Below are 24,373 nucleotides of genomic sequence, written 5' to 3'. Positions count from 1 at the left end.
ATTATATTTAAAGATAAGAGTAGTTTAATGACCAACCTTTGTACTTGCCATCTTGGTTTTCAGTGTTCTTTATCTAGTCCTGTCTCGTAATGTGCATTTTCCATAATTACCCGCTATAACCCAGTGTATGACTTGAAGAAATCCAACGAAAAATAATTTCACCTTAGGAGAACGAAATCTAACCTCACGTAGAATCTATCATAGCTTAGCTTGCTACTAATGTCTTGATAAGCAAATGTGGCTTAGCATATCTATTTGGTCTAACTTAACCAAGTTTACGCCCATCATCGCTTGACATGATTTAGCAGACTACCGTACTGATAGTTAACATGACCCACTGAGATAACAAAGCTACTCAACAACACAACGTAATCATATAGGCTGACCTGTCTACCCAGCCTCTTAATAGTTGGCATACCATTCCCCTCCCTCTGCGGAAAATCGGTTGTATGAAACCCTCAGCACCCTATTTGGTACCCAGTAACATGTGATCAAACCTCAGAATGAATGTAGGGATGACCACAGAATTTGATACTTTAAAATGAAATTACTAAGATTCTCTGTAGATGTGTTAGTATTTCTGCAGGATAACTTTTTGCTATTATGAAAGGTTTATGATTTTTTTTATGTGTGAAATTCCTCGTTTAGAGGGGAACAAATTTTGCAGAACCACATTTAGCCTCCATGTTACTGTTCAGAACCTGTGCAAATTCACTTTGAGATTGTTGAACTAATTCTCAAATCTAACTTGCAAAAATTCCTTGATTTAATTCAGCACTGAAAAAGATATAATAAAGCAGTTCATTTTTAACATGTGGATGTTTAAGTAATAATTAGACACCTTCCTCAAGGATATATGAATTAAAGTATTTCATTATATGAATTTTTTTTTTGTGAAATTTGCTCTCCATGACTGTGATAGAGCTCGTTATGGTAATACTAGAAAGTTTGTCTTTCATTTTGAAGGCAGGTTTTTAGCAGATATCATGTAAATTATGAATTATTGTTATAGAATACTTTTTAGTTAAATTATGCCTGAAAACCCCATGGTTAATAATGCAGTTCATGTACACACTGTAAAAAAAGTATCGTGACACTTTTTGTGTGAAACATTATGTCACCAAGGAAGAAGGATTTGGAAAAATTCCCATTAATCTGGCCTCACACTGGGAGCCCTGCTTTCTTGCTATGATTGTATATCAGTTGCTCCCAACATTTCCTTTATTTGCCATAATGAATGGTACATAAATTTCATATTTTAGTAGAAATGATTATAAAGTGGGGCTACCATGATTATATAGGAAAATTATCTCGTATACATGCTTACCAACCCTAGTGAGGTTTGAGTTGTACGGATTGTTTTGAAATTTATCGGTGCCATCTAGGAAGATACTCTTTTAACCGTGTGTACACTGTTGGGAAATCCTGTATTTCTTAAATACTCTTATTTAATGAGTATACTTCCAGGAGTATTTGAAACATGATTTTATTGGAAGAAAACCTTCATGCTCAGTTTGATGAATATTGGGTGATCTTAAATAACCTGTTTAAAATGAGGTAATTGCTCTCACAATATAGGTTATTTGGTGTCTGATAAAACCAAGGAGAGTTATGATACACAGTCAGAAACTGTTATGGCCTTTGTTGATATCCCTATGACTTTATTGAGATTAGATTGTAAAACATGGCATTTGAATCAGTTTTAGCTCGACGTATGGCTGGTGAAGACGTTCATGGACTATTGATTTCATGTTTCAAGAACGTAAAAGGAAACATACACAAGAATTGTTGGTAATATCGCCATATCATTCTTCAGACATGTGTGCTGTGATCAAGGATAAATATGTCATAATTTTAAATGCCTGATGAGGTAAGTTATGTATTTCATGTACTTTCTTCATTGGGTTAGGTGAAGATTTAGTTGGTGAGGCTGGGTTCAAGCTCAACCAAATGTTACTTTCCTCCACCTTGTATAGTTTGAGAAGTTGCCCGTGCTTTGATTACAGTATCTTCTTTTATTTTAGTCCTACATTTTCCTTAAAGTTTTAAATCCCATACTACTCCTATTGGGTCTTTTGTCAAATCATGATCATGTTATAGTAACTGATTTTTTTTTCAAGATCATTAAAAAGAATATTGATAAAATGTTAGTTAAAAAAGAAGACATGTTAGTGGTAGTATAGCAAATCTGCACTGTTTGTCATGTCACATATCAGAAAGGTATATGAAATTAATGTGTTAACATTCTTACTTTTAACTTTGTTTTTAAACACATCATATGTAGTCTGTGGGGGATGAAAGGGCCTGGGAAGTGTGTCAGTTGTTTGCTCATGATACATCACTGGTGGTAGATTCAAGTGAGAAACTGCGTAAGTTGGTGACTGAGTTTGGATGAGTGTGTGAAAGAAGGAAGTTGAGAGTAAACGTGAATAAAAACAAGGGTATTAGATTTAGCAGGGCTGAGAGACACATTAGTTGGGGATGGAGGAAAATTGGAGGAAGTAAAGTGCTGTAGATACCTAGGAGTGGAACCATGGAAGCGGAAGTGAGTTATTGGGTGTTTAAGGGGACAAAGATTTTGGTAGCTCTGAAGAATGTGTGGAAAGAGGGATCATTATCTGGGAGGGCAAAATTGAATATGTTTGAAGATATAGTAGTTCCAACATTATTATATGAATGCAGGGCATGGGCTAAAGATAAGACTGCGTGGAGGAGGGTTGTTGTGTTGGAAATGGAATGTTTGAAGACTATATTTGGAGTGAGATGGTTTGATTGTATAAGTAATGAAAGGGTAAGAAAGATGTGTGGTGATAGAAAAATTGTGTTCAGAGAGCTGAAGAGGGTGTTGAAATGGCTTGGACGCGGGAAGAGAACGAGTGAGGAAAGGTTAAGAGGATATATGTGTCAGAAGTTGAGGAAGGGAACAAGGAGAATGAGGAGACCAATTTGGAGATGAAAGGATGGAGTGAGAAAGATTTTGAGCAATCAGGACCTTAACATTGGGATAGAGTGAATTGGAACGATGTGGTATCTGGGGTCAATGTGTTGTCAGTGGACTGAACTAGGGCTTGATAAGCATCCGAGGTAAATCATGAAAAGGTCTGTGGGGCCTGCTTGTTGATAGGGAGCTGTGATTTCAGTGCATTGCACATGATAGAGAATGGTTGTGAGTGTATGAGGCCTTTCGTCATATGTTCATGGCGCTACCTCGCTAATGCGGGAAATGATCAAGTATGAAAAATATTTTTTTAGACATATTGTAGTGAACATGTTATGGGATTTCTGTGGGCAATGATGATATTTCAGTTTTGATATTGCAACAGTACAATGTAATGAAGGGTTATGTGTCCTGTTCAACATCTGGTTTGAATTTAGTTATTGTACTACTCGTATTTATTTGCTTTTGCACAAACAATTCCATTTTAGAAATTTGGTGGTTATGGATGTCTCCAGTGAACACCATAGAGTTAGATCTATCCAAATTCCTTAACAGGCAGCAGAATTATAGGCTTTTAAAAACGACCTATAAAAATTTTGAATGCATGAAGGTGCAGTAGCCATTCTTCTTATAAGAATTTCAGCACTTAAGAATGATATACCCAGATGTAATCTGTACCTTCATCTCCATTCTCATGAAGACCTGTCCCTGTTGAGATGTTATACCTTCATTTCTGAATTATTTTTCTATATGTTTGTGTTTTTAACTGATGTAGCAGAAACTGCTTAATATGATTAAGTAGTTGTTAGTGTTACTTTATTGTAGCGAGTGCTGTTCAAAGTACAGGTTAAGTATCCCACATTCGAAATGCCTGGGACCAGAGTGTTCTGGATTTGTTTTGATATTGGAATATTTGCATATAATGAGAATTTGCATACTAATGAGAAGACGGATGGTATGGAAACAAACAGGTTAGAGCTGAAACATTATTTCGCCCGTTCAACGGACTTCCTCAGGAGGTACTGATTCCAGCGTTCGGCGGGACCGCGATCCCCGGCAAGTGAGCGTCAGAGCCCAGCATGGACAAGTGAGGTCAGGTGTGGAATTTTACACTTGTAACGTCTTGTTGCCGCTCATAAAGTTTCGCATTTTGGAGCATTTTGGATTAGGGATGCTCATCCTGTATACATTGTTCTGATGTACAGTCATGTTTCACATGCACATGTGCATGTCCCATCTCTGTCACCCGACCGCATACTTGGGCGTGTCGCTCTATGATTGGGTCGCTTGTACTGCTCTCTTCACCCGTTCACAGTGATATCCGCTGTCTGACGTGAACAGCAGATGAACTCAGACCTTGTGTTAATGTTCTTAATCTCTTCCTCTAGGTAAACGTTCACACTGTTACCAAACGGTTTGTCACTTGCCCGTAGTTGCCTTATCGTCGGCCGTTTAGTGATAGTTTGAAAGCTTACTAAGAGGAAAGGATTAAGAACAACGTTAACACAAGGTTTGGGTTTACCTGCTGGTCACGTCATGCAGTGGAGATCGCTGTGAACTGGTGGAGGCAGCAACACAAGCGATTCAGAGGGCGACACACCAAGGCGTCCGACCGGGTGACCACTTACGGGGAATATGGTCCCTAGGAAAACGGTTGAACGGTGGAAACATTGAGGTATGTCTCAGGTCCAACCCGTTTCTTTCCATACCATCCTGTTTTCCACAGTTGTCATGATGGATAATAGATAATGAGATATCTTGGGGATGGGACTCAAGTCTAAACAAAATCCATTTATGTTTCATATACACGTAGCCTGAAGGTAATGTATTCAATGTTTTTAGTAATTTTGTGCACAAAACAAAGATTTTGTAACAGACATCAGAAAGCTAATGTGTCACAAACTCAGCCGCCCATATGGACACTCTGTGGTTGTTTGACATCACCTTCATTCCTGATTCTGAATTTATATGCTACTGATAAGCGATCATTTTCTTACACTTATTCATACAGAACAGAATTAGCAAAAAACAGTGAGAATGCCCGTAGGTCCGACGGTGAGGGTGGTTTGTAACAAATTGGCGCCAACAGAGCGTCAGAGCCCAGCATGGACAAGTGAGGTCAGGTGTGGAATTTTACACTTGTAACGTCTTGTTGCCGCTCATAAAGTTTCGGATTTTGGAGCATTTCGGATTAGGGATGCTCATCCTGTATACATTGTTTTGATGTATAGTCACGTTTCACACTTACATGTGCATGTCCTATCTCTCATGTAGGATATATACAGTACCTTTCAAAATGTCTTTTTCAGTTAACTGGTCATATCGGAAAACCAGATAAGCTTAACTGAGGGTTCATGTTTTACCAGAGATGAACTTTATTGTTTAGAAGGATTTAGTTTTCATTTCTACTTTGCCGAAACTTAATTTTACATTGGACATTAAGAGGAGGATCAATCTTGTGGCCAGAAGATGACTTTTTCATTGCCACTTCTACTGTATGTTGTTGTTTTGAGTAATGATGCCTGTGTTAAGAGTTTTTACTCTGAATTGATTACAAATATTGTATTATTACTTCTAAGTTAACTTATCCTTCATTACTTTTGTGATTGAAAGCCTTTGTTCTCATAAGCACTCATGGCAGTACTTCAGGGTATTTGTTTACACTTGATCTACCCATTGTAAACAAGAATAGAATCGAGGATGATATATATATATATATATATATATATATATATATATATATATATATATATATATATATATATATATATTATACTTTGTCGCTGTCTCCCGCGTTAGCGAGGTAGCACAAGGAAACAGACGAAAGAATGGCCCAACCCACCCACACACACACACACACACACACACACACACACACACACACACACATATATATATATATATATATATATATATATATATATATATATATATATATATATATATATGTATATATATATATATATATATATATATATTTTTTTTTTTTTTTTTTTTTTTTTTTTTATACTTTGTCGCTGTCTCCCGCGTTTGCGAGGTAGCGCAAGGAAACAGACGAAAGAAATGGCCCAACCCCCCCCCCCATACACATGTACATACACACGTCCACACACGCAAATATACATACCTACACAGCTTTCCATGGTTTACCCCAGACGCTTCACATGCCTTGATTCAATCCATATATATATATATATATATATATATATATATATATATATATATATATATATATATATATATACATACATATATATATATATATATATATATATATATACATATAAGAGTAAATGTGAATAAGAGCAAGGTTATTAGGTACAGTAGGGTTGAGGGTCAAGTCAATTGGGAGGTGAGTTTGAATGGAGAAAAACTGGAGGAAGTGAAGTGTTTTAGATATCTGGGAGTGGATCTGTCAGCGGATGGAACCATGGAAGCGGAAGTGGATCATAGGGTGGGGGAGGGGGCGAAAATTTTGGGAGCCTTGAAAAATGTGTGGAAGTCGAGAACATTATCTCGGAAAGCAAAAATGGGTATGTTTGAAGGAATAGTGGTTCCAACAATGTTGTATGGTTGCGAGGCGTGGGCTATGGATAGAGTTGTGCGCAGGAGGATGGATGTGCTGGAAATGAGATGTTTGAGGACAATGTGTGGTGTGAGGTGGTTTGATCGAGTAAGTAACGTAAGGGTAAGAGAGATGTGTGGAAATAAAAAGAGCGTGGTTGAGAGAGCAGAAGAGGGTGTTTTGAAATGGTTTGGGCACATGGAGAGAATGAGTGAGGAAAGATTGACCAAGAGGATATATGTGTCGGAGGTGGAGGGAACGAGGAGAAGAGGGAGACCAAATTGGAGGTGGAAAGATGGAGTGAAAAAGATTTTGTGTGATCGGGGCCTGAACATGCAGGAGGGTGAAAGGAGGGCAAGGAATAGAGTGAATTGGAGCGATGTGGTATACAGGGGTTGACGTGCTGTCAGTGGATTGAATCAAGGCATGTGAAGCGTCTGGGGTAAACCATGGAAAGCTGTGTAGGTATGTATATTTGCGTGTGTGGACGTGTGTATGTACGTGTGTATGGGGGTTGGGCCATTTCTTTCGTCTGTTTCCTCGCGCTACCTCGCAAGCGCGGGAGACAGCGACAAAGTATAAAAAAAAAAAAAAAAAAAATATATATATATATATATATATATATATATATATATATATATATATATATATATATATATATATACATACACACACGTCCACACACGCACATGTACATACCTATACATCTCAACGTGTACATATATATACACAGACATATACATATATACACATGTACATAATTCATACTGTCTGCCCTTATTCATTCTCGTTGCCACCACGCCACACATTAAATGACAACCCCTTCCCCTCTCATATGCGCTAGGTAGCACTAGGAAAAGACAACAAAGGCCACGTTCGTTCACACTCAGTCTCTAGGTGTCATGTATAATGCACCGAAACCACAGCTCCCTCTCCACATCCAGACCCCACAAAACTTTCCATGGGTTTACCCAGACGCTTCACGTGCCCTGGTTCAATCTATTGACAGCACGTCGACCCCGGTATACCACATCGTTCCAATTCGCTCTATTCCTTGCACGCCTTTCACCCTCCTGCATGTTTAGGCCCCGATCACTCAAAATCTTTTTCACTCCATCTTTCCACCTCCAATTTGGTCTCCCACTTCTCCTCGTTCCCTCCACCTCTGACAAATATATCCTCTTTGATAATCTATCCTTGCTCATTCTCTCCATGTGTTCAGACCATTTCAAAACACCCTCTTCTGCTCTCTCAACTACACTATTTTTATTACCACACATCTCTCCTACCCTTTCATTACGTACTCGATCAAACCACCTCACACCACATATTGTCCTCAAACATCTCATTTCCAGCACATTCACCCTCCTCTGCACAACTCTATTTACATCCCATGCCTCGCAACCTTTTAACATTGTCAGAACCACTATTCCTTCAAACATACCCATTTTTGCTTTCTGAGATAACGTTCTCGCCTTCCTTACATTTTGCAACGCTAACAGAACTTTCACCCCCTCCCCCACCCTATGACTCACTTCTGCTTCCATGGTTCCATCCGCTACCAATTCCACTCCCAGATATCTAAAGCACTTGACTTCCTCTTGTTTTTCTCCATTCAAACTTACCTCCCAATATATATATATATATATATATATATATATATATATATATATATATATATATATATATATATATATATATATATATATGCTGCCAGTGGATTGAATCAGGGCATGTGAAGCGTCTGGGGTAAACCATGGAAAGTTGTGTGGGGCCTGGATGTGGAAAGGGAGCTGTGGTTTCGGGCATTATTGCTTGACAGCTAGAGACTGAGTGTGAACGAATGGGGCCTTTGTTTTTTCCTAGCGCTACCTCGCACACATGAGGGGGGAGGGGGACGGTATTCCATGTGTGGAGAAGTGGCGATGGGAATGAATAAAGGCAGACAGTGTGAATTGTGTGTATGGGTATACATGTATGTGTCTGTGTGTGTATATATATATATATGTGTACATTGAGATGTATAGGTATGTATATTTGCGCGTGTGGACGTGTATGTATATACATGTGTATGGGGGTGGGTTGGGCCATTTCTTTCGTCTGTTTCCTTGTGCTACCTCGCAAACGCGGGAGACAGCGACAAAGCAAATTATATATATATATATATATATATATATATATATATATATATATATATATATATATATAAAGAAAGTTAAGAGTAAATGTGAATAAGAGCAAGGTTATTAGGTACAGTAGGGTTGAGGGTCAAGTCAATTGGGAGGTAAGTTTGAATGGAGAAAAACTGGAGGAAGTAAAGTGTTTTAGATATCTGGGAGTGGATCTGGCAGCGGATGGAACCATGGAAGCGGAAGTGAATCATAGGGTGGGGGATGGGGCGAAAATCCTGGGAGCCTTGAAGATTGTTTGGAAGTCGAGAACATTATCTCGGAAAGCAAAAATGGGTATGTTAGAAGGAATAGTGGTTCCAACAATGTTGTATGGTTGCGAGGCTTGGGCTATGGATAGAGTTGTGCGCAGGAGGGTGGATGTGCTGGAAATGAGATATTTGAGGACAATGTGTGGTGTGAGGTGGTTTGATCGAGTAAGTAATGTAAGGGTAAGAGAGATGTGTGGAAATAAAAAGAGCGTGGTTGAGAGAGCAGAAGAGGGTGTTTTGAAATGGTTTAGGCACATGGAGAGAATTAGTGAGGAAAGATTGACCAAGTGGATATATGTGTCGGAGGTGGAGGGAACGAGGAGAAGTGGGAGACCAAATTGGAGGTGGAAAGATGGAGTGAAAAAGGTTTTGAGTGATCGGGGCCTGAACATGCGGGAGGGTGAAAGGAGGGCAAGGAATAAAGTAAATTGGATCGATGTGGTATACCGGGGTTGACGTGCTGTCAGTGGATTGAATCAGGGCATGTGAAACGTCTGGGGTAATCCATGGAAAGTTGTGTGGGGCCTGGATGTGGAAAGGGAGCTGTGGTTTCAGGCATTATTGCATGACAGCTAGAGACTGAGTGTGAATGAATGGTACCTTTGTTGTCTTTCCTAGCGCTACCTCGCACACATGAGGGGGGAGTGGGATGGTATTCCATGTGTGGCGAGGTGATGATGGGAATGAATAAAGGCAGACAGTGTGAATTGTGTGCATGGGTATATATGTATGTGTCTGTGTGAGTATATATATGTGTACATTGAGATGTATAGGTATGTATATTTGCGTGTGTGGACGTGTATGTATATACATGTGTATGGGGGTGGATGGGGCCATTTCTTTCGTCTGTTTCCTTGCGCTACCTCGCAGACGCAGGAGACAGCGACAAAGCAAAATAAATAAAAATAAATATATATATTTATATATTTATATATATATATATATATATATATATTTTTTTTTTTTATATATTTTTTTTTTTTATACTTTGTCGCTGTCTCCCGTGTTTGCGAGGTAGCGCAAGGAAACAGACGAAAGAAATGGCCCAACCCCCCCCATACACATGTATATACATACGTCCACACACGCAAATATACATACCTACACAGCTTTCCATGGTTTACCCCAGACGCTTCACATGCCTTGATTCAATCCACTGACAGCACGTCAACCCCGGTATACCACATCGCTCCAATTCACTCTATTCCTTGCCCTCCTTTCACCCTCCTGCATGTTCAGGCCCCGATCACACAAAATCTTTTTCACTCCATCTTTCCACCTCCAATTTGGTCTCCCTCTTCTCCTTGCTCCCTCCACCTCCGACACATATATCCTCTTGGTCAATCTTTCCTCACTCATCCTCTCCATGTGCCCAAACCACTTCAAAACACCCTCTTCTGCTCTCTCAACCACGCTCTTTTTATTTCCACACATCTCTCTTACCCTTACGTTACTCACTCGATCAAACCACCTCACACCACACATTGTCCTCAAACATCTCATTTCCAGCACATCCATCCTCCTGCGCACAACTCTATCCATAGCCCACGCCTCGCAACCATACAACATTGTTGGAACCACTATTCCTTCAAACATACCCGTTTTTGCTTTCCGAGATAATGTTCTCGACTTCCACACATTCTTCAAGGCCCCCAGAATTTTCGCCCCCTCCCCCACCCTATGATCCACTTCTGCTTCCATGGTTCCATCCGCTGCCAGATCCACTCCCAGATATCTAAAACACTTCACTTCCTCCAGTTTTTCTCCATTCAAACTCACCTCCCAATTGACTTGACCCTCAACCCTACTGTACCTAATAACCTTGCTCTTATTCACATTTACTCTTAACTTTCTTCTTCCACACACTTTACCAAACTCAGTCACCAGCTTCTGCAGTTTCTCACATGAATCAGCCACCAGCGCTGTATCATCAGCGAACAACAACTGACTCACTTCCCAAGCTCTCTCATCCCCAACAGACTTCATACTTGCCCCTCTTTCCAAAACTCTTGCATTTACCTCCCTAACAACCCCATCCATAAACAAATTAAACAACCAAGGAGACATCACACACCCCTGCCGCAAACCTACATTCACTGAGAACCAATCACTTTCCTCTCTTCCTACACGTACACATGCCTTACATCCTCGATAAAAACTTTTCACTGCTTCTAACAACTTTCCTCCCACACCATATATTCTTAATACCTTCACAGAGCATCTCTATCAACTCTATCATATGCCTTCTCCAGATCCATAAATGCTACATACAAATCCATTTGCTTTTCTAAGTATTTCTCACATACATTCTTCAAAGCAAACACCTGATCCACACATCTTCTACCACTTCTGAAACCACACTGCTCTTCCCCAATCTGATGCTCTGTACATGCCTTCACCGTCTCAATCAATACCCTCCCATATAATTTACCAGGAATACTCAACAAACTTTTTTTTTTTTTATTATACTTTGTCGCTGTCTCCTGCGTTTGCGAGGTAGCGCAAACTTATACCTCTGTAATTTGAGCACTCACTCTTATCCCCTTTGCCTTTGTACAATGGCACTATGCACGCATTCCGCCAATCCTCAGGCACCTCACCATGAGTCATACATACATTAAATAACCTTACCAACCAGTCAACAATACAGTCACTCCCTTTTTTAATAAATTCCACTGCAATACCATCCAAACCTGCTGCCTTGCCGGCTTTCATCTTCCGCAAAGCTTTCACTACCTCTTCTCTGTTTACCAAATAATTTTCCCTAACCCTCTCACTTTGCACACCACCTCGACCAAAACACCCTATATCTGCCACTCTATCATCAAACACATTCAGCAAACCTTCAAAATACTCACTCCATCTCCTTCTCACATCACCACTATTTGTTATCACCTCCCCATTTGCGCCCTTCACTGAAGTTCCCATTTGCTCCCTTGTCTTACGCACTTTATTTACCTCCTTCCAGAACATCTTTTTATTCTCCCTAAAATTTAATGATACTCTCTCACCCCAACTCTCATTTGCCCTTTTTTTCACCTCTTGCACCTTTCTCTTGACCTCCTGTCTCTTTCTTTTCTACATCTCCCACTCAATTGCATTTTTTCCCTGCAAAAATCGTCCAAATGCCTCTCTCTTCTCTTTCACTAATACTCTTACTTCTTCATCCCACCACTCACTACCCTTTCTAATCAACCCACCTCCCACTCTTCTCATGCCACAAGCATCTTTTGTGCAATCCATCACTGATTCCCTAAATACATCCCATTCCTCCCCCACTCCCCTTGCTTCCATTGTTCTCACCTTTTTCCATTCTGTACTCAGTCTCTCCTGGTACTTCCTCACACAGGTCTCCTTCTCAAGCTCACTTACTCTCACCACCCTCTTCACCCCAACATTCACTCTTCTTTTTTGAAAACCCATACAAATCTCCACCTTAGCCTCCACAAGATAATGATCAGACATCCCTCCAGTTGCTCCTCTCAGCACATTAACATCCAAAAGTCTCTCTTTCGCACGCCTGTCAATTAACACGTAATCCAATAACGCTCTCTGGCCATCTCTCCTACTTACATAAGTATACTTATGTATATCTCACTTTTTAAACCAGGTATTCCCAATCATCAGTCCTTTTTCAGCACATAAATCTACAAGCTCTTCACCATTTCCATTTACAACACTGAACACCCCATGTATACCAATTATTCCCTCAACTGCCACATTACTCACCTTTGCATTCAAATCACCCATCACTATAACCCGGTCTCGTGCATCAAAACCACTAACACGCTCATTCAGCTGCTCCCAAAACACTTGCCTCTCTTGATCTTTCTTCTCATGCCCAGGTGCATATGCACCAATAATCACCCATCTCTCTCCATCAACTTTCAGTTTTACCCATATTAATCGAGAATTTACTTTCTTACACTCTATCACATACTCCCACAACTCCTGTTTCAGGAGTATTGCTACTCCTTCCCTTGCTCTTGTCCTCTCACTAACCCCTGACTTTACTCCCCAGACATTCCCAAACCACTCTTCCCCTTTACCCTTGAGCTTCGTTTCACTCAGAGCCAAAACATGCATATATATATATATATATATATATATATATATATGCCTGAGGATTGGCGGAATGCGTGCATAGTGCCATTGTACAAAGGCAAAGGGGATAAGAGTGAGTGCTCAAATTACAGAGGTATAAGTTTGTTGAGTATTCCTGGTAAATTATATGGGAGGGTATTGATTGCGCGGGTGAAGGCATGTACAGAGCATCAGATTGGGGAAGAGCAGTGTGGTTTCAGAAGTGGTAGAGGATGTGTGGATCAGGTGTTTGCTTTGAAGAATGTATGTGAGAAATACTTAGAAAAGCAAATGGATTTGTATGTAGCATTTATGGATCTGGAGAAGGCATATGATAGAGTTGATAGAGATGCTCTGTGGAAGGTATTAAGAATGTATGGTGTGGGAGGCAAGTTGTTAGAAGCAGTGAAAAGTTTTTATCGAGGATGTATGGCATGTGTACGTGTAGGAAGAGAGGAAAGTGATTGGTTCTCAGTGAATGTAGGTTTGCGGCAGGGGTGTGTGATGTCTCCATGGTTGTTTAATTTGCTTATGGATGGGGTTGTTAAGGAGGTGAATGCAAGAGTTTTGGAAAGAGGGGCAAGTATGAAGTCTGTTGTGGATGAGAGAGCTTGGGAAGTGAGTCAGTTGGTGTTCGCTGATGATACAGCGCTGGTGGCTGATTCATGTGAGAAACTGCAGAAGCTGGTGACTGAGTTTGGTAAAGTGTGTGAAAGAAGAAAGTTAAGAGTAAATGTGAATAAGAGCAAGGTTATTAGGTACAGTAGGGTTGAGGGTCAAGTCAATTGGGAGGTAAGTTTGAATGGAGAAAAACTGGAGGAAGTAAAGTGTTTTAGATATCTGGGAGTGGATCTTGCAGTGGATGGAGCCATGGAAGCGGAAGTGAATCATGGGGTGGGGGAGGGGGCGAAAATTCTGGGAGCCTTGAAGAATGTTTGGAAGTCGAGAACATTATCTCGGAAAGCAAAAATGGGTATGTTTGAAGGAATAGTGGTTCCAACAATGTTGTATGGTTGCGAGGCGTGGGCTATGGATAGAGTTGTGCGCAGGAGGATGGATGTGCTGGAAATGAGATGTTTGAGGACAATGTGTGGTGTGAGGTGGTTTGATCGAGTATGTAATGTAAGGGTAAGAGAGATGTGTGGAAATAAAAAGAGCGTGGTTGAGAGAGCAGAAGAGGATGTTTTGAAATGGTTTGGGCACATGGAGAGAATGAGTGAGGAAAGATTGACCAAGAGGATATATGTGTCGGAGGTGGAGGGAACGAGGAGAAGTGGGAGACCAAATTGGAGGTGGAAAGATGGAGTGAAAAAGATTTTGAGTGATCGGGGACCTGAACATGCAGGAGAGTGAAAGGCGGGCAAGGAATAGAGTGAATTGGATCGATGTGGTATACTGGGGTTGACGTGCTGTCAGTGGATTGAATCTGGGCATGTGAAGCGTCTGGGGTAAACCATGGAAAGTTGTGTGGGGCCTGGATGTGGAAAGGGAGCTGTGGATTCGGTAATTATTGCATGACAGCTAGAGACTGAGTGTGAACGAATGGGGCCTTTGTTGTCTTTTCATAGCGCTACCTCGCACACATGAGGGGGGAGGGGGATGGTATTCCATGTGTGGTGAGGTGGCGATGGGAATGAATAAAGGCAGACAGTGTGAGTTGTGTGCATGGGTATATATGTATGTGTCTGTGTGTGTATATATATGTGTACATTGAGATGTATAGGTATGTATATTTGCGTGTGTGGACGTTTATGTATATACATGTGTATGGGGGTGGGTTGGGCCATTTTTTTCATCTGTTTCCTTGCGCTACCTCGCAAACGCGGGAGACAGCGACAAAGCAAAATAAAAAAATAATATATATATATATATATATATATATATATATATATATATATATATATATATATATATTCTTTTTTCTTTTTTTTAAACTATTCGCCATTTCCCGCGTTAGCGAGGTAATGTTAAGAACAGAGGACGGGCCTTTTTTGGAATATCCTCACCTGGCCCCCTCTGTTCCTTCTTTTGGAATATTAGAAAAAAAAAACGAGAGGGGAGGATTTACAGCCCCCCGCTCCCTCCCCTTTTAGTCGCCTTCTACGACACGCAGGGAATACGTGGGAAGTATTCTTAATCCCCTATCCCCAGGGATAATATATATATATATATATATATATATATATATATATATATATATATATATATATATATATATATATATATATATCCTCTGTAATTTGAGCACTCACTCTTATCCCCTTTGCCTTTGTACAATGGCACTATGCACGCATTCCGCCAATCCTCAGGCACCTCACCATGAGTCATACATTCATTAAATAACCTTACCAACCAGTCAACAATACAGTCACCCCCTTTTTTAATAAATTCCACTGCAATACCATCCAAACCTGCTGCCTTGCCGGCTTTCATCTTCCGCAAAGCTTTCACTACCTCTTCTCTGTTTACCAAATCATTTTCCCTAACCCTCTCACTTTGCACACCACCTCGACCAAAACACCCTATATCTGCCACTCTATCATCAAACACATTCAACAAACCTTCAAAATACTCACTCCATCTCCTTCTCACATCACCACTACTTGTTATCACCTCCCCATTTGCGCCCTTCACTGAAGTTCCCATTTGCTCCCTTGTCTTACGCACTTTATTTACCTCCTTCCAGAACATCTTTTTATTCTCCCTAAAATTTAATGATACTCTCTCACCCCAACTCTCATTTGCCCTTTTTTTCACCTCTTGCACCTTTCTCTTGACCTCCTGTCTCTTTCTTTTATACATCTCCCACTCAATTGCATTTTTTCCCTGCAAAAATCGTCCAAATGCCTCTCTCTTCTCTTTCACTAATACTCTTACTTCTTCATCCCACCACTCACTACCCTTTCTAATCAACCCACCTCCCACTCTTCTCATGCCACAAGCATCTTTTGCGCAATCCATCACTGATTCCCTAAATACATCCCAATCCTCCCCCACTCCCCTTACTTCCATTGTTCTCACCTTTTTCCATTCTGTACTCAATCTCTCCTGGTACTTCCTCACACAGGTCTCCTTCCCAAGCTCACTTACTCTCACCACCCTCTTCACCCCAACATTCACTCTTCTTTTCTGAAAACCCATACAAATCTTCACCTTAGCCTCCACAAGATAATGATCAGACATCCCTCCAGTTGCACCTCTCAGCACATTAACATCCAAAAGTCTCTCTTTCGCACGCCTGTCAATTAACACGTAATCCAATAACGCTCTCTGGCCATCTCTCCTACTTACATAAGTATACTTATGTATATCTCGCTTTTTAAACCAGGTATTCCCAATCATCAGTCCTTTTTCAGCACAAAAATATACAAGCTCTTCACCATTTCCAACACTGAACACCCCATGTATACCAATTATTCCCTCAACTGCCACATTACTCACCTTTGCATTCAAATCACCCATCACTATAACCCGGTCTCGTGCATCAAAACCACTAACACACTCATTCAGCTGCTCCCAAAACACTTGCCTCTCATGATCTTTCTTCTCATGCCCAGGTGCATATGCACCAATAATCACCCACCTCTCTCCATCAACTTTCAGTTTTACCCATATTAATCGAGAATTTACTTTCTTACATTCTATCACATACTCCCACAACTCCTGTTTCAGGAGTATTGCTACTCCTTCCCTTGCTCTTGTCCTCTCACTAACCCCTGACTTTACTCCCCAGACATTCCCAAACAAAGTATAATAAAAAAAAAAAAAAATGATAAAAAATATATATATATTTTATTTTTGCTTTGTCGCTGTCTCCAGCGTTTGCGAGGTAGCGCAAGGAAACAGACGAAAGAATGGCCCAACCCACCCCCATACACATGTATATACATACGTCCACACACGCAAATATACATACCTACACAGCTTTCCATGGTTCACCCCAGATGCTTCACATGCCCTGATTCAATCCACTGACAGCACGTCAACCCAGGTATACCACATCGATCCAATTCACTCTATTCCTTGCCCTCCTTTCACCCTCCTGCATGTTCAGGCCCCGATCACACGAAATCTTTTTCACTCCATCTTTCCACCTCCAATTTGGTCTCCCACTTCTCCTCGTTCCCTCCACCTCCGACACATATATCCTCTTGGTCAATCTTTCCTCACTCATTCTCTCCATGTGCCCAAACCATTTCAAAACACCCTCTTCTGCTCTCTCAACCACGCTCTTTTTATTTCCACACATCTCTCTTACCCTTACGTTACTTACTCGATCAAACCACCTCACACCACACATTGTCCTCAAACATCTTATTTCCAGCACATCCATCCTCCTGCGCACAACTCAATCCATAGCCCATGCCTCGCAACCATACAACATTGTTGGAACCACTATTCCTTCAAACATACCCATTTTTGCTTTCCGAGATAATGTTCTCGACTTCCACACATTCTTCAAGGCTCCCAGAATTTTCGCCCCCTCCCCCACCCTATGATCCACTTCCGCTTCCATGGTTCCATCCGCTGCCAGATCCACTCCCAGATATCTAAAACACTTCACTTCCTCCAGTTTTTCTCCATTCAAACTCACCTCCCAATTGACTTGACCCTCAACCCTACTGTACCTAATAACCTTGCTCTTATTCACATTTACTCTTAACTTTCTTCTTTCACACACTTTACCAAACTCAGTCACCAGCTTCTGCAGTTTCTCACATGAATCAGCCACCAGCGCTGTATCATCAGCGAACAACAACTGACTCACTTCTCAAGCTCTCTCATCCCCAACAGACTTCATACTTGCCCCTCTTTCCAATACTTTCCAATACTTTCCAATACTTGATTTGACTTATAATGATGATTTTTGAGATTCTTTGACATTTGCTGTTCAAAATGGGCCAACTGTTTTGTTTGGTTTCCATATGTTCATCTTTATTATGTTTGTGTTTAATATGATTTACTGTTATGTGTTGTTGAGAGAAAGAGGTTGGTTGAACAGTGTCATGCACTTGTGTCTGTAATTTGTGTTTGTTGAGTGTTATTAAGGTAATTGAGGACTTTTGAAGTGATGGTGCATCGTTGTGGGAGAGCCATTCTTTGAAGTGTAAGGTTATTGTTGGTAATTTGTAGCACTTGGTGTTTTGTTATTCTGTGACATGATGGCAAGAACATGTATATTATAGAGCATGAGATATCATGGATTGAGGGAGTGGGTAGAAAGTCATGTAGGAAGAAGTTGAAGATAGGGAGGGGTAGAATCTTGCCGTAAATGCCTGCTTTTGTAGGTTTCAGATTTTTTGGGTGTAATTATCATAATTGATGAAGGCCAGAGAGAAGGAAACATCATGTGATACACATGTGACATTCTCATGATATTAGTAGCTTCATCATAAAAGTATTATGAAACTAAGTGCTCTCAGAATTCCCACAGGGTCAAAATCTTACAAATGAAAAGAAACCCATTCTTTTCTGTTCATACACTTTATACAGGCAGCTGTATGCTGTATATTCCCAGCCTTGTTTCCCATCATATAAGAAAACTTTAAAAAGCTAAAAAAAAAAAAACAAAACAAAGTTCTCAACTATAACAGGATGCACCCAGACCACCAACATAGATCACCAGCACCTAGTGACCCAAATGTTTCCACTGCAGATACAACTAGATATAATTGACAGGTACATAGTTTGTTGAAGCTGTTCACTGCCCAAATTGCTCATGTTACCTCCTCACAGACCACCCATCTCTCTTCAGAAATAAAAAACATACCCCTGCCTTACCCTTCAGTCACTTTTACAACCACAGTCCCTCTCCATCAACCAGTGCTAGTGCAACCAAATATTCATATGCACACCATTTGGCAAATGCTAAGCAGGCAAACCCCCCCCCCCCTCCCCCATCAGCATTCTCAGCGCACCTTTTGAAGTTAAACCTCTCTGAATCTACACTGCTAAGAGAAATGAGTCATGGTGTCATGTCTCAGATCAGACCAACATCACACGCAAAACCCTTCTGCTTACCATGTCACCTTCCCTCTGAGGACAAAACATTTAATCCCTGACTGCCTATCACTAGCTTAGTATAGATTAGACTCAATATCTCTTCTGTCAGAGATCTTTGGGACCTTCCGGGGGATGTGACAGACTATCTGAGTGTAATGGGATTTCCATAAAGGGATCCTGGAGATACATAATAACAACAACAACATTTGTGTATACTGTAGTTTTTTCATATTCATGTTGTCAGATATGCAGTAGAATTATGTACTGACCTTTCTTTGAGTGATTTATTTTATGTATGTAAATGAGTACTGCACAGAGTTTTAGTGATTAAAGAAAGGGATTCATTAGATTAATTGAGATGGACCTTTTGTATTGTATTTCTCTTGAGAATTATTAGAAAGACTGTAGTCATACCAGGGAAGAAAATCTACATTTTCTTAGCTATTTGTTTTTCAGGTATGACCATCTGTCATAATTACATTACTTCATGCATTTGAACATGTGTGCAGTTTTTTGTTTTTAGGAGTATAAGGGTAGTTGTAACATGCCAAACTATTCATGTGGAAATGTCTGATGAGCCTATATGTCATAGGATTTACCTAATATTGTATGTGAGAGTTTTGTAACATAATTTTCAAGTTTACAGTACATTTCTTAGTGGAAATAGTGGGAGTCTATGTGAATCACTTGATGCTATTTATGAATTACCTCCAGGACAATTGTGGTAACTCATTTTATTAGATTATGTGTATTGATTCACGTTTTATCCAGTTTCTGCCTGTCTTTTCGATAACGTACTAAAATCCTTTTCACTTAGAAATGCATTTCTTTTCATACTTGACAGCCATTTCTCATGTTAGTGAGTTAGTGCCAGGAAACAGACGAAGAAAGAGACATCGGCTCCCATACACACATATGTTCATATATGCACATACATGTACATATACATATATGTACATTCATATATATATACATATGCATTCATACACATGTATGTATTCATTCTTGCTTGCTGTCATCCATTCCCGACGCCATCCTGCCCCACTGGAAACAGCCCAAATGCATGAAAGAAAAGGAAAAATAATAACATATATATTCTCCTCTCTCCCCATACCTAATTGCTGCCCCTTGCCTCAGCAACGTAGTACCAGGAAACAGATGAAAGGCCACATCCACTCTCATCCACACACAAGCTGTCACGTTAAATATGCAAATATACATAACAAAGCAAGTTTATGTATGTACATTTGGTGCAAATATGATGTTTTATGTTGATATCAGTGTTCAGATGCAGTTGTTTGTTGATAAGGAGCTTCATTGTATGCAGATTTGGTCCCTAAGTGGAGCTGGGTTAATAAGAGACTGTATAAGTTAATTTACATGAAAACCTATACTGATAATGTGATTTTGTTTGGTAAATAATCAACAGAAAAATTGTAAACTAACAAATGAGTTAAAGATTCCTATCACACTCAATATCCAGAGTTGACATTCATTTTATCCGATTTTTCCTTGAGTATGTTAAAAATGTATAATGGGCTGTAGATGAGAATTTGCAGAAAACGGTGGCCTTGTTGGAAAAAATATTTGAGGACGGTATGTGCTGTGAGATGTTTATTCAAGTAAGTGATAAAAAGGTAAGAGTGAGGTGTGGTAATAAGAAAGAGTGCAGTTGAGGGAGCTATAGAGTGTGTTGAAATGGTATGAACACATGGTGAGAATTAGTGAGAAGTTGACAAAGAGGACATATGTGTCAGAAATTTATGGGACAAGGAAAAGAGGGAGACCAAACTGTAGATGGAAGGATGCAGTGAAAAAAATTTGTTATTGGTTGGGGCTTGAACATGCAGGAGGGTGAAAGAAGTACACAGGATAGAGTGAAATAGAGTGATGTGGTATACAGGGTTGACTTGCCATCAGTGGAATGAGTGAGTGCATACGAAACAGTTGATGGAGACCATGGAAATGTCTGTGGGGCCAGGTTGTGCATATTGGGCTGTAGTTTCAGAACATGCTCATGACACCTGGTGAATGGATGCGAGTTCCTGTTCCTACCTTGCTAATGCAGGAAACATCATAGAAGGATGAAATATGCTTATATATTAGAGATAGAAGGTTGTAGTGAAAGTTTTATGTAATCATGGCCTGATTGTGCAAGAGATGAAAGGTTTGCATGGTATAGAGTAAGTTAGAACAATGTTATTTACACAGGGCAAAGTGCTGTCATTGGACTGATCCAGGGCATGTGAAATGGCTGGGGGAAACCATTCAAAAGGTCTGAGTGGCCTGGTTGTGGATAAGGGCATGTGGTTCCAGTGCATTGCACATGAGAGTGTCATACTTGACTGCTGTTTCCTTCTTTAGTTAGGTAGCGTTAGGAACATGAAAATAGGCTGCATTCACTCGCATCCATTCTCATGTTGTGTACTGCACTGAAACCACTGCTCCATATCCAGGCCCCACAGACCTTGTCATGGTTTCCCAGGCCACTTCACATGCCCAGGTTCAGTCCATTGACAAAACATCAACCACATCATTTCATTTGACTATCCCATGCACACCTTTCACCCTCTGCATGTTCAGGTCATGATCACTCAAAATCTTTTATGCTTTACCCTTTCATCTCAAATTTGGTATCCCCCTTCTTGTTCCTCCACTTTTGACAGATATATATTTTTTGTCAAACTTTTCTCACTCATTCTTCTATATGGCCAAACCATTTAAGATTTTTTCAAGCCTCTAAGGAAATGCAATTATGGTTGTCAAATCTTAAACTATGTTGAATAAAAACAGACTCCTGTTGTACCACTACCTTTAGGAATTTCACAGTATGTGTACATGCTCAATATTCACCTAGAGAATTCCAATATATGAATTAACTTTGTTGCATTATGTTAATGTTTCGTATTTGTTTGTTTTGAGTATAACAGTCCATCAGAATTTGTCACACTTATTGTGTGAATCTTGCTTAGTGTTCAGATGCTATGGATTACTAAGGGTGGGTACTCTTGCTAGTTTGTGATATATAGATACCATATCTGAAGGTGTTTGAGTGCTTTTAGCTTGTGTTTTAGGATCTTGTCAAAAACAGGACAATGATTGCCATATTTTTATTTTTATTGGAAACATATTACAACTTTGAGTGTGACAGGATGAACACTGAAAGTATAAAGGTGTCTCATATAGTATACTGATAGTATACTGTACACATAGAAAGTGGTATAATGTTTTTCCTGGTGCTACCTTGCTGAAGTGGGGGGTGGCATTGCTACTTCCTGTTGGGTGGAGTAGTGCCAGGAATAGATGAAGGCAAGTATGAATATGTACATGTGTTTATATGTATATATCTGTGTATGCGTATGTATATGTATGTATATGTGTTTTTGTATATGTATTTATTATTATATGTTTTTTATACTTTGTCGCTGTCTCCTGCTTAAGCAAGGTAGCCCAAGGAAACAGACAAAAGAATGGCCCAACCCACCCACATACACATGCATATACATATAGACATGCACATATACATACCTACACATTTCAATGTATACATGTGTATACATACACAGACATACACATAGATACACATTTACATAATTCATACTTGCTGCCTTTATTCATTCCTGTCACCACCCTGCCACATGAAAAGACAACCCCTCCCCCTGCACGCACACGGGGTAGCGCTAGGAAAAGACAACAAAGGCCACATTCATTCACACTCAATCTCTAGCTGTCATGTATAATGCACCGAAACCACAGCTCCCTTTCCATATCCTGGCCCCATGAAACTTTCCATGGTTTACCCCAGATGCTTCACATGCCCTGGTTCAATCCTTTGACCGCATGTCGACCCCGGTATACCACATCGTTCCAATTCACTCTATTCCTTGCACGCCTTTCACCCTCCTGCATGTTCAGGCCCCGATCGCTCAAAATCTTTTTCACTCCATCCTTCCACCTCCAATTTGGTCTCCCACTTCTTGTTCCCTCCACCTTTAACACATATATCCTTTTTGTCAATCTTTCTTTCCCTGGGACCAAACCATTTCAATACACCCTCTTGTGCTCTCTCAACCACACTCTTTTTATTACCACACATCTCTCTTACCCTCCCATTACTTACTCGATCAAACCACCTCACACCACATATTGTCCTCAAACATGTCATTTCCAACACATCCACCCTCCTCCACACAACCATATCTATAGCCTATGCCTTGCAACCATATAACATTGTTGGAACCACTATCCCTTCAACCATACCCATTTTTGCTTTCTGATATATTGTTTTCATCTTCCACAAATTTTTTAACACTCCCAGAACTCTTGCCCCCTCCCCCACCCTGTGACTCACTTCCGTTTCTATGGTTCCATACGCTGCCAAATCCACTCCCAGATATCTAAAACACTTCACTTCCTCCAGTTTTTCTCCATTCAAATACCTCCCAGTTGACTTTTCTGTCAACCCTACTGTACTGAATAACCTTGCTCTTATTCACATTTACTCTCAGCTTTCTTCTTTCACACACTTTACTAAACTCAGTCACCAGCTTCTGCATTTTCTCACCTGAATCAGCCACCAACGCTGTATCATCAGTGAACAACAATTGACTCACTTCCCAAGGCCTCTCATCCGCATCAGACTGCATACTTGCCCCTCTCTCCAAAACTCTTGCATTCACCTCCCTGACAACCTCATCCATAAACAAACGGAGACATCACGCACCCCTGCTGCAAACCAACATTCACTGAGAACCAATCACTTTCCTCTCTTCCTACTCGTACACATGCCTTACATCCTCGATATAAACTTTTCACTGCTTCTAACAACTTGCCTCCAATATATATTCTTAATACCTTCCACAGAGCATCTCTATATATATATAAATGTGTATATGAGTTGTTGTTCGCTGATGATACAGCACTGGTGGCTGATTCATGTGAGAAACTGCAGAAGCTGGTGACTGAGTTTGGTAAAGTGTGTGAAAGAAGAAAGTTAAGAGTAAATGTGAATAAGAGCAAGGTTATTAGGTACAGTAGGGTTGAGGGTCAAGTCAATTGGGAGGTAAGTTTGAATGGAGAAAAACTGGAGGAAGTAAAGTGTTTTAGATGTCTGGGAATGGATCTGGCAGCGGATGGAACCATGGAAGCGGAAGTGGATCATAGGGTGGGGGAGGGGGCGAAAATTCTGGGAGCCTTGAAGAATGTGTGGAAGTCGAGAACATTATCTCAGAAAGCAAAAATGGGTATGTTTGAAGGAATAGTGGTTCCAACAATGTTGTATGGTTGCGAGGCATGGGCTATGGATAGAGTTGTGCGCAGGAGGATGGATGTGCTGGAAATGAGA

General features: G+C 40.3%; 1 protein-coding gene across 1 annotated transcript in view; it reads left to right on the top strand.

Moving 5' to 3' along the window:
• LOC139754644 (uncharacterized) overlaps window positions 1–24,373 on the top strand; it is a 367,745-nt gene that overhangs the window by 565 nt on the left and 342,807 nt on the right. The window contains exon 2 of the mRNA XM_071672165.1: window positions 1,701–1,870. Within this exon, the coding sequence (XP_071528266.1) occupies window positions 1,859–1,870 (12 nt within the window). The 5' untranslated portion in view covers window positions 1,701–1,858. The remainder of the gene's footprint in view (window positions 1–1,700; window positions 1,871–24,373) is intronic.

The sequence above is a fragment of the Panulirus ornatus genome, chromosome 17, assembly GCF_036320965.1.
Source record: "Panulirus ornatus isolate Po-2019 chromosome 17, ASM3632096v1, whole genome shotgun sequence".
NCBI lineage: Eukaryota > Metazoa > Arthropoda > Malacostraca > Decapoda > Palinuridae > Panulirus > Panulirus ornatus.
The sequence above is the reverse complement of the archived record's forward strand: the minus strand, read 5'-3'. Positions and strand labels throughout refer to the sequence as shown.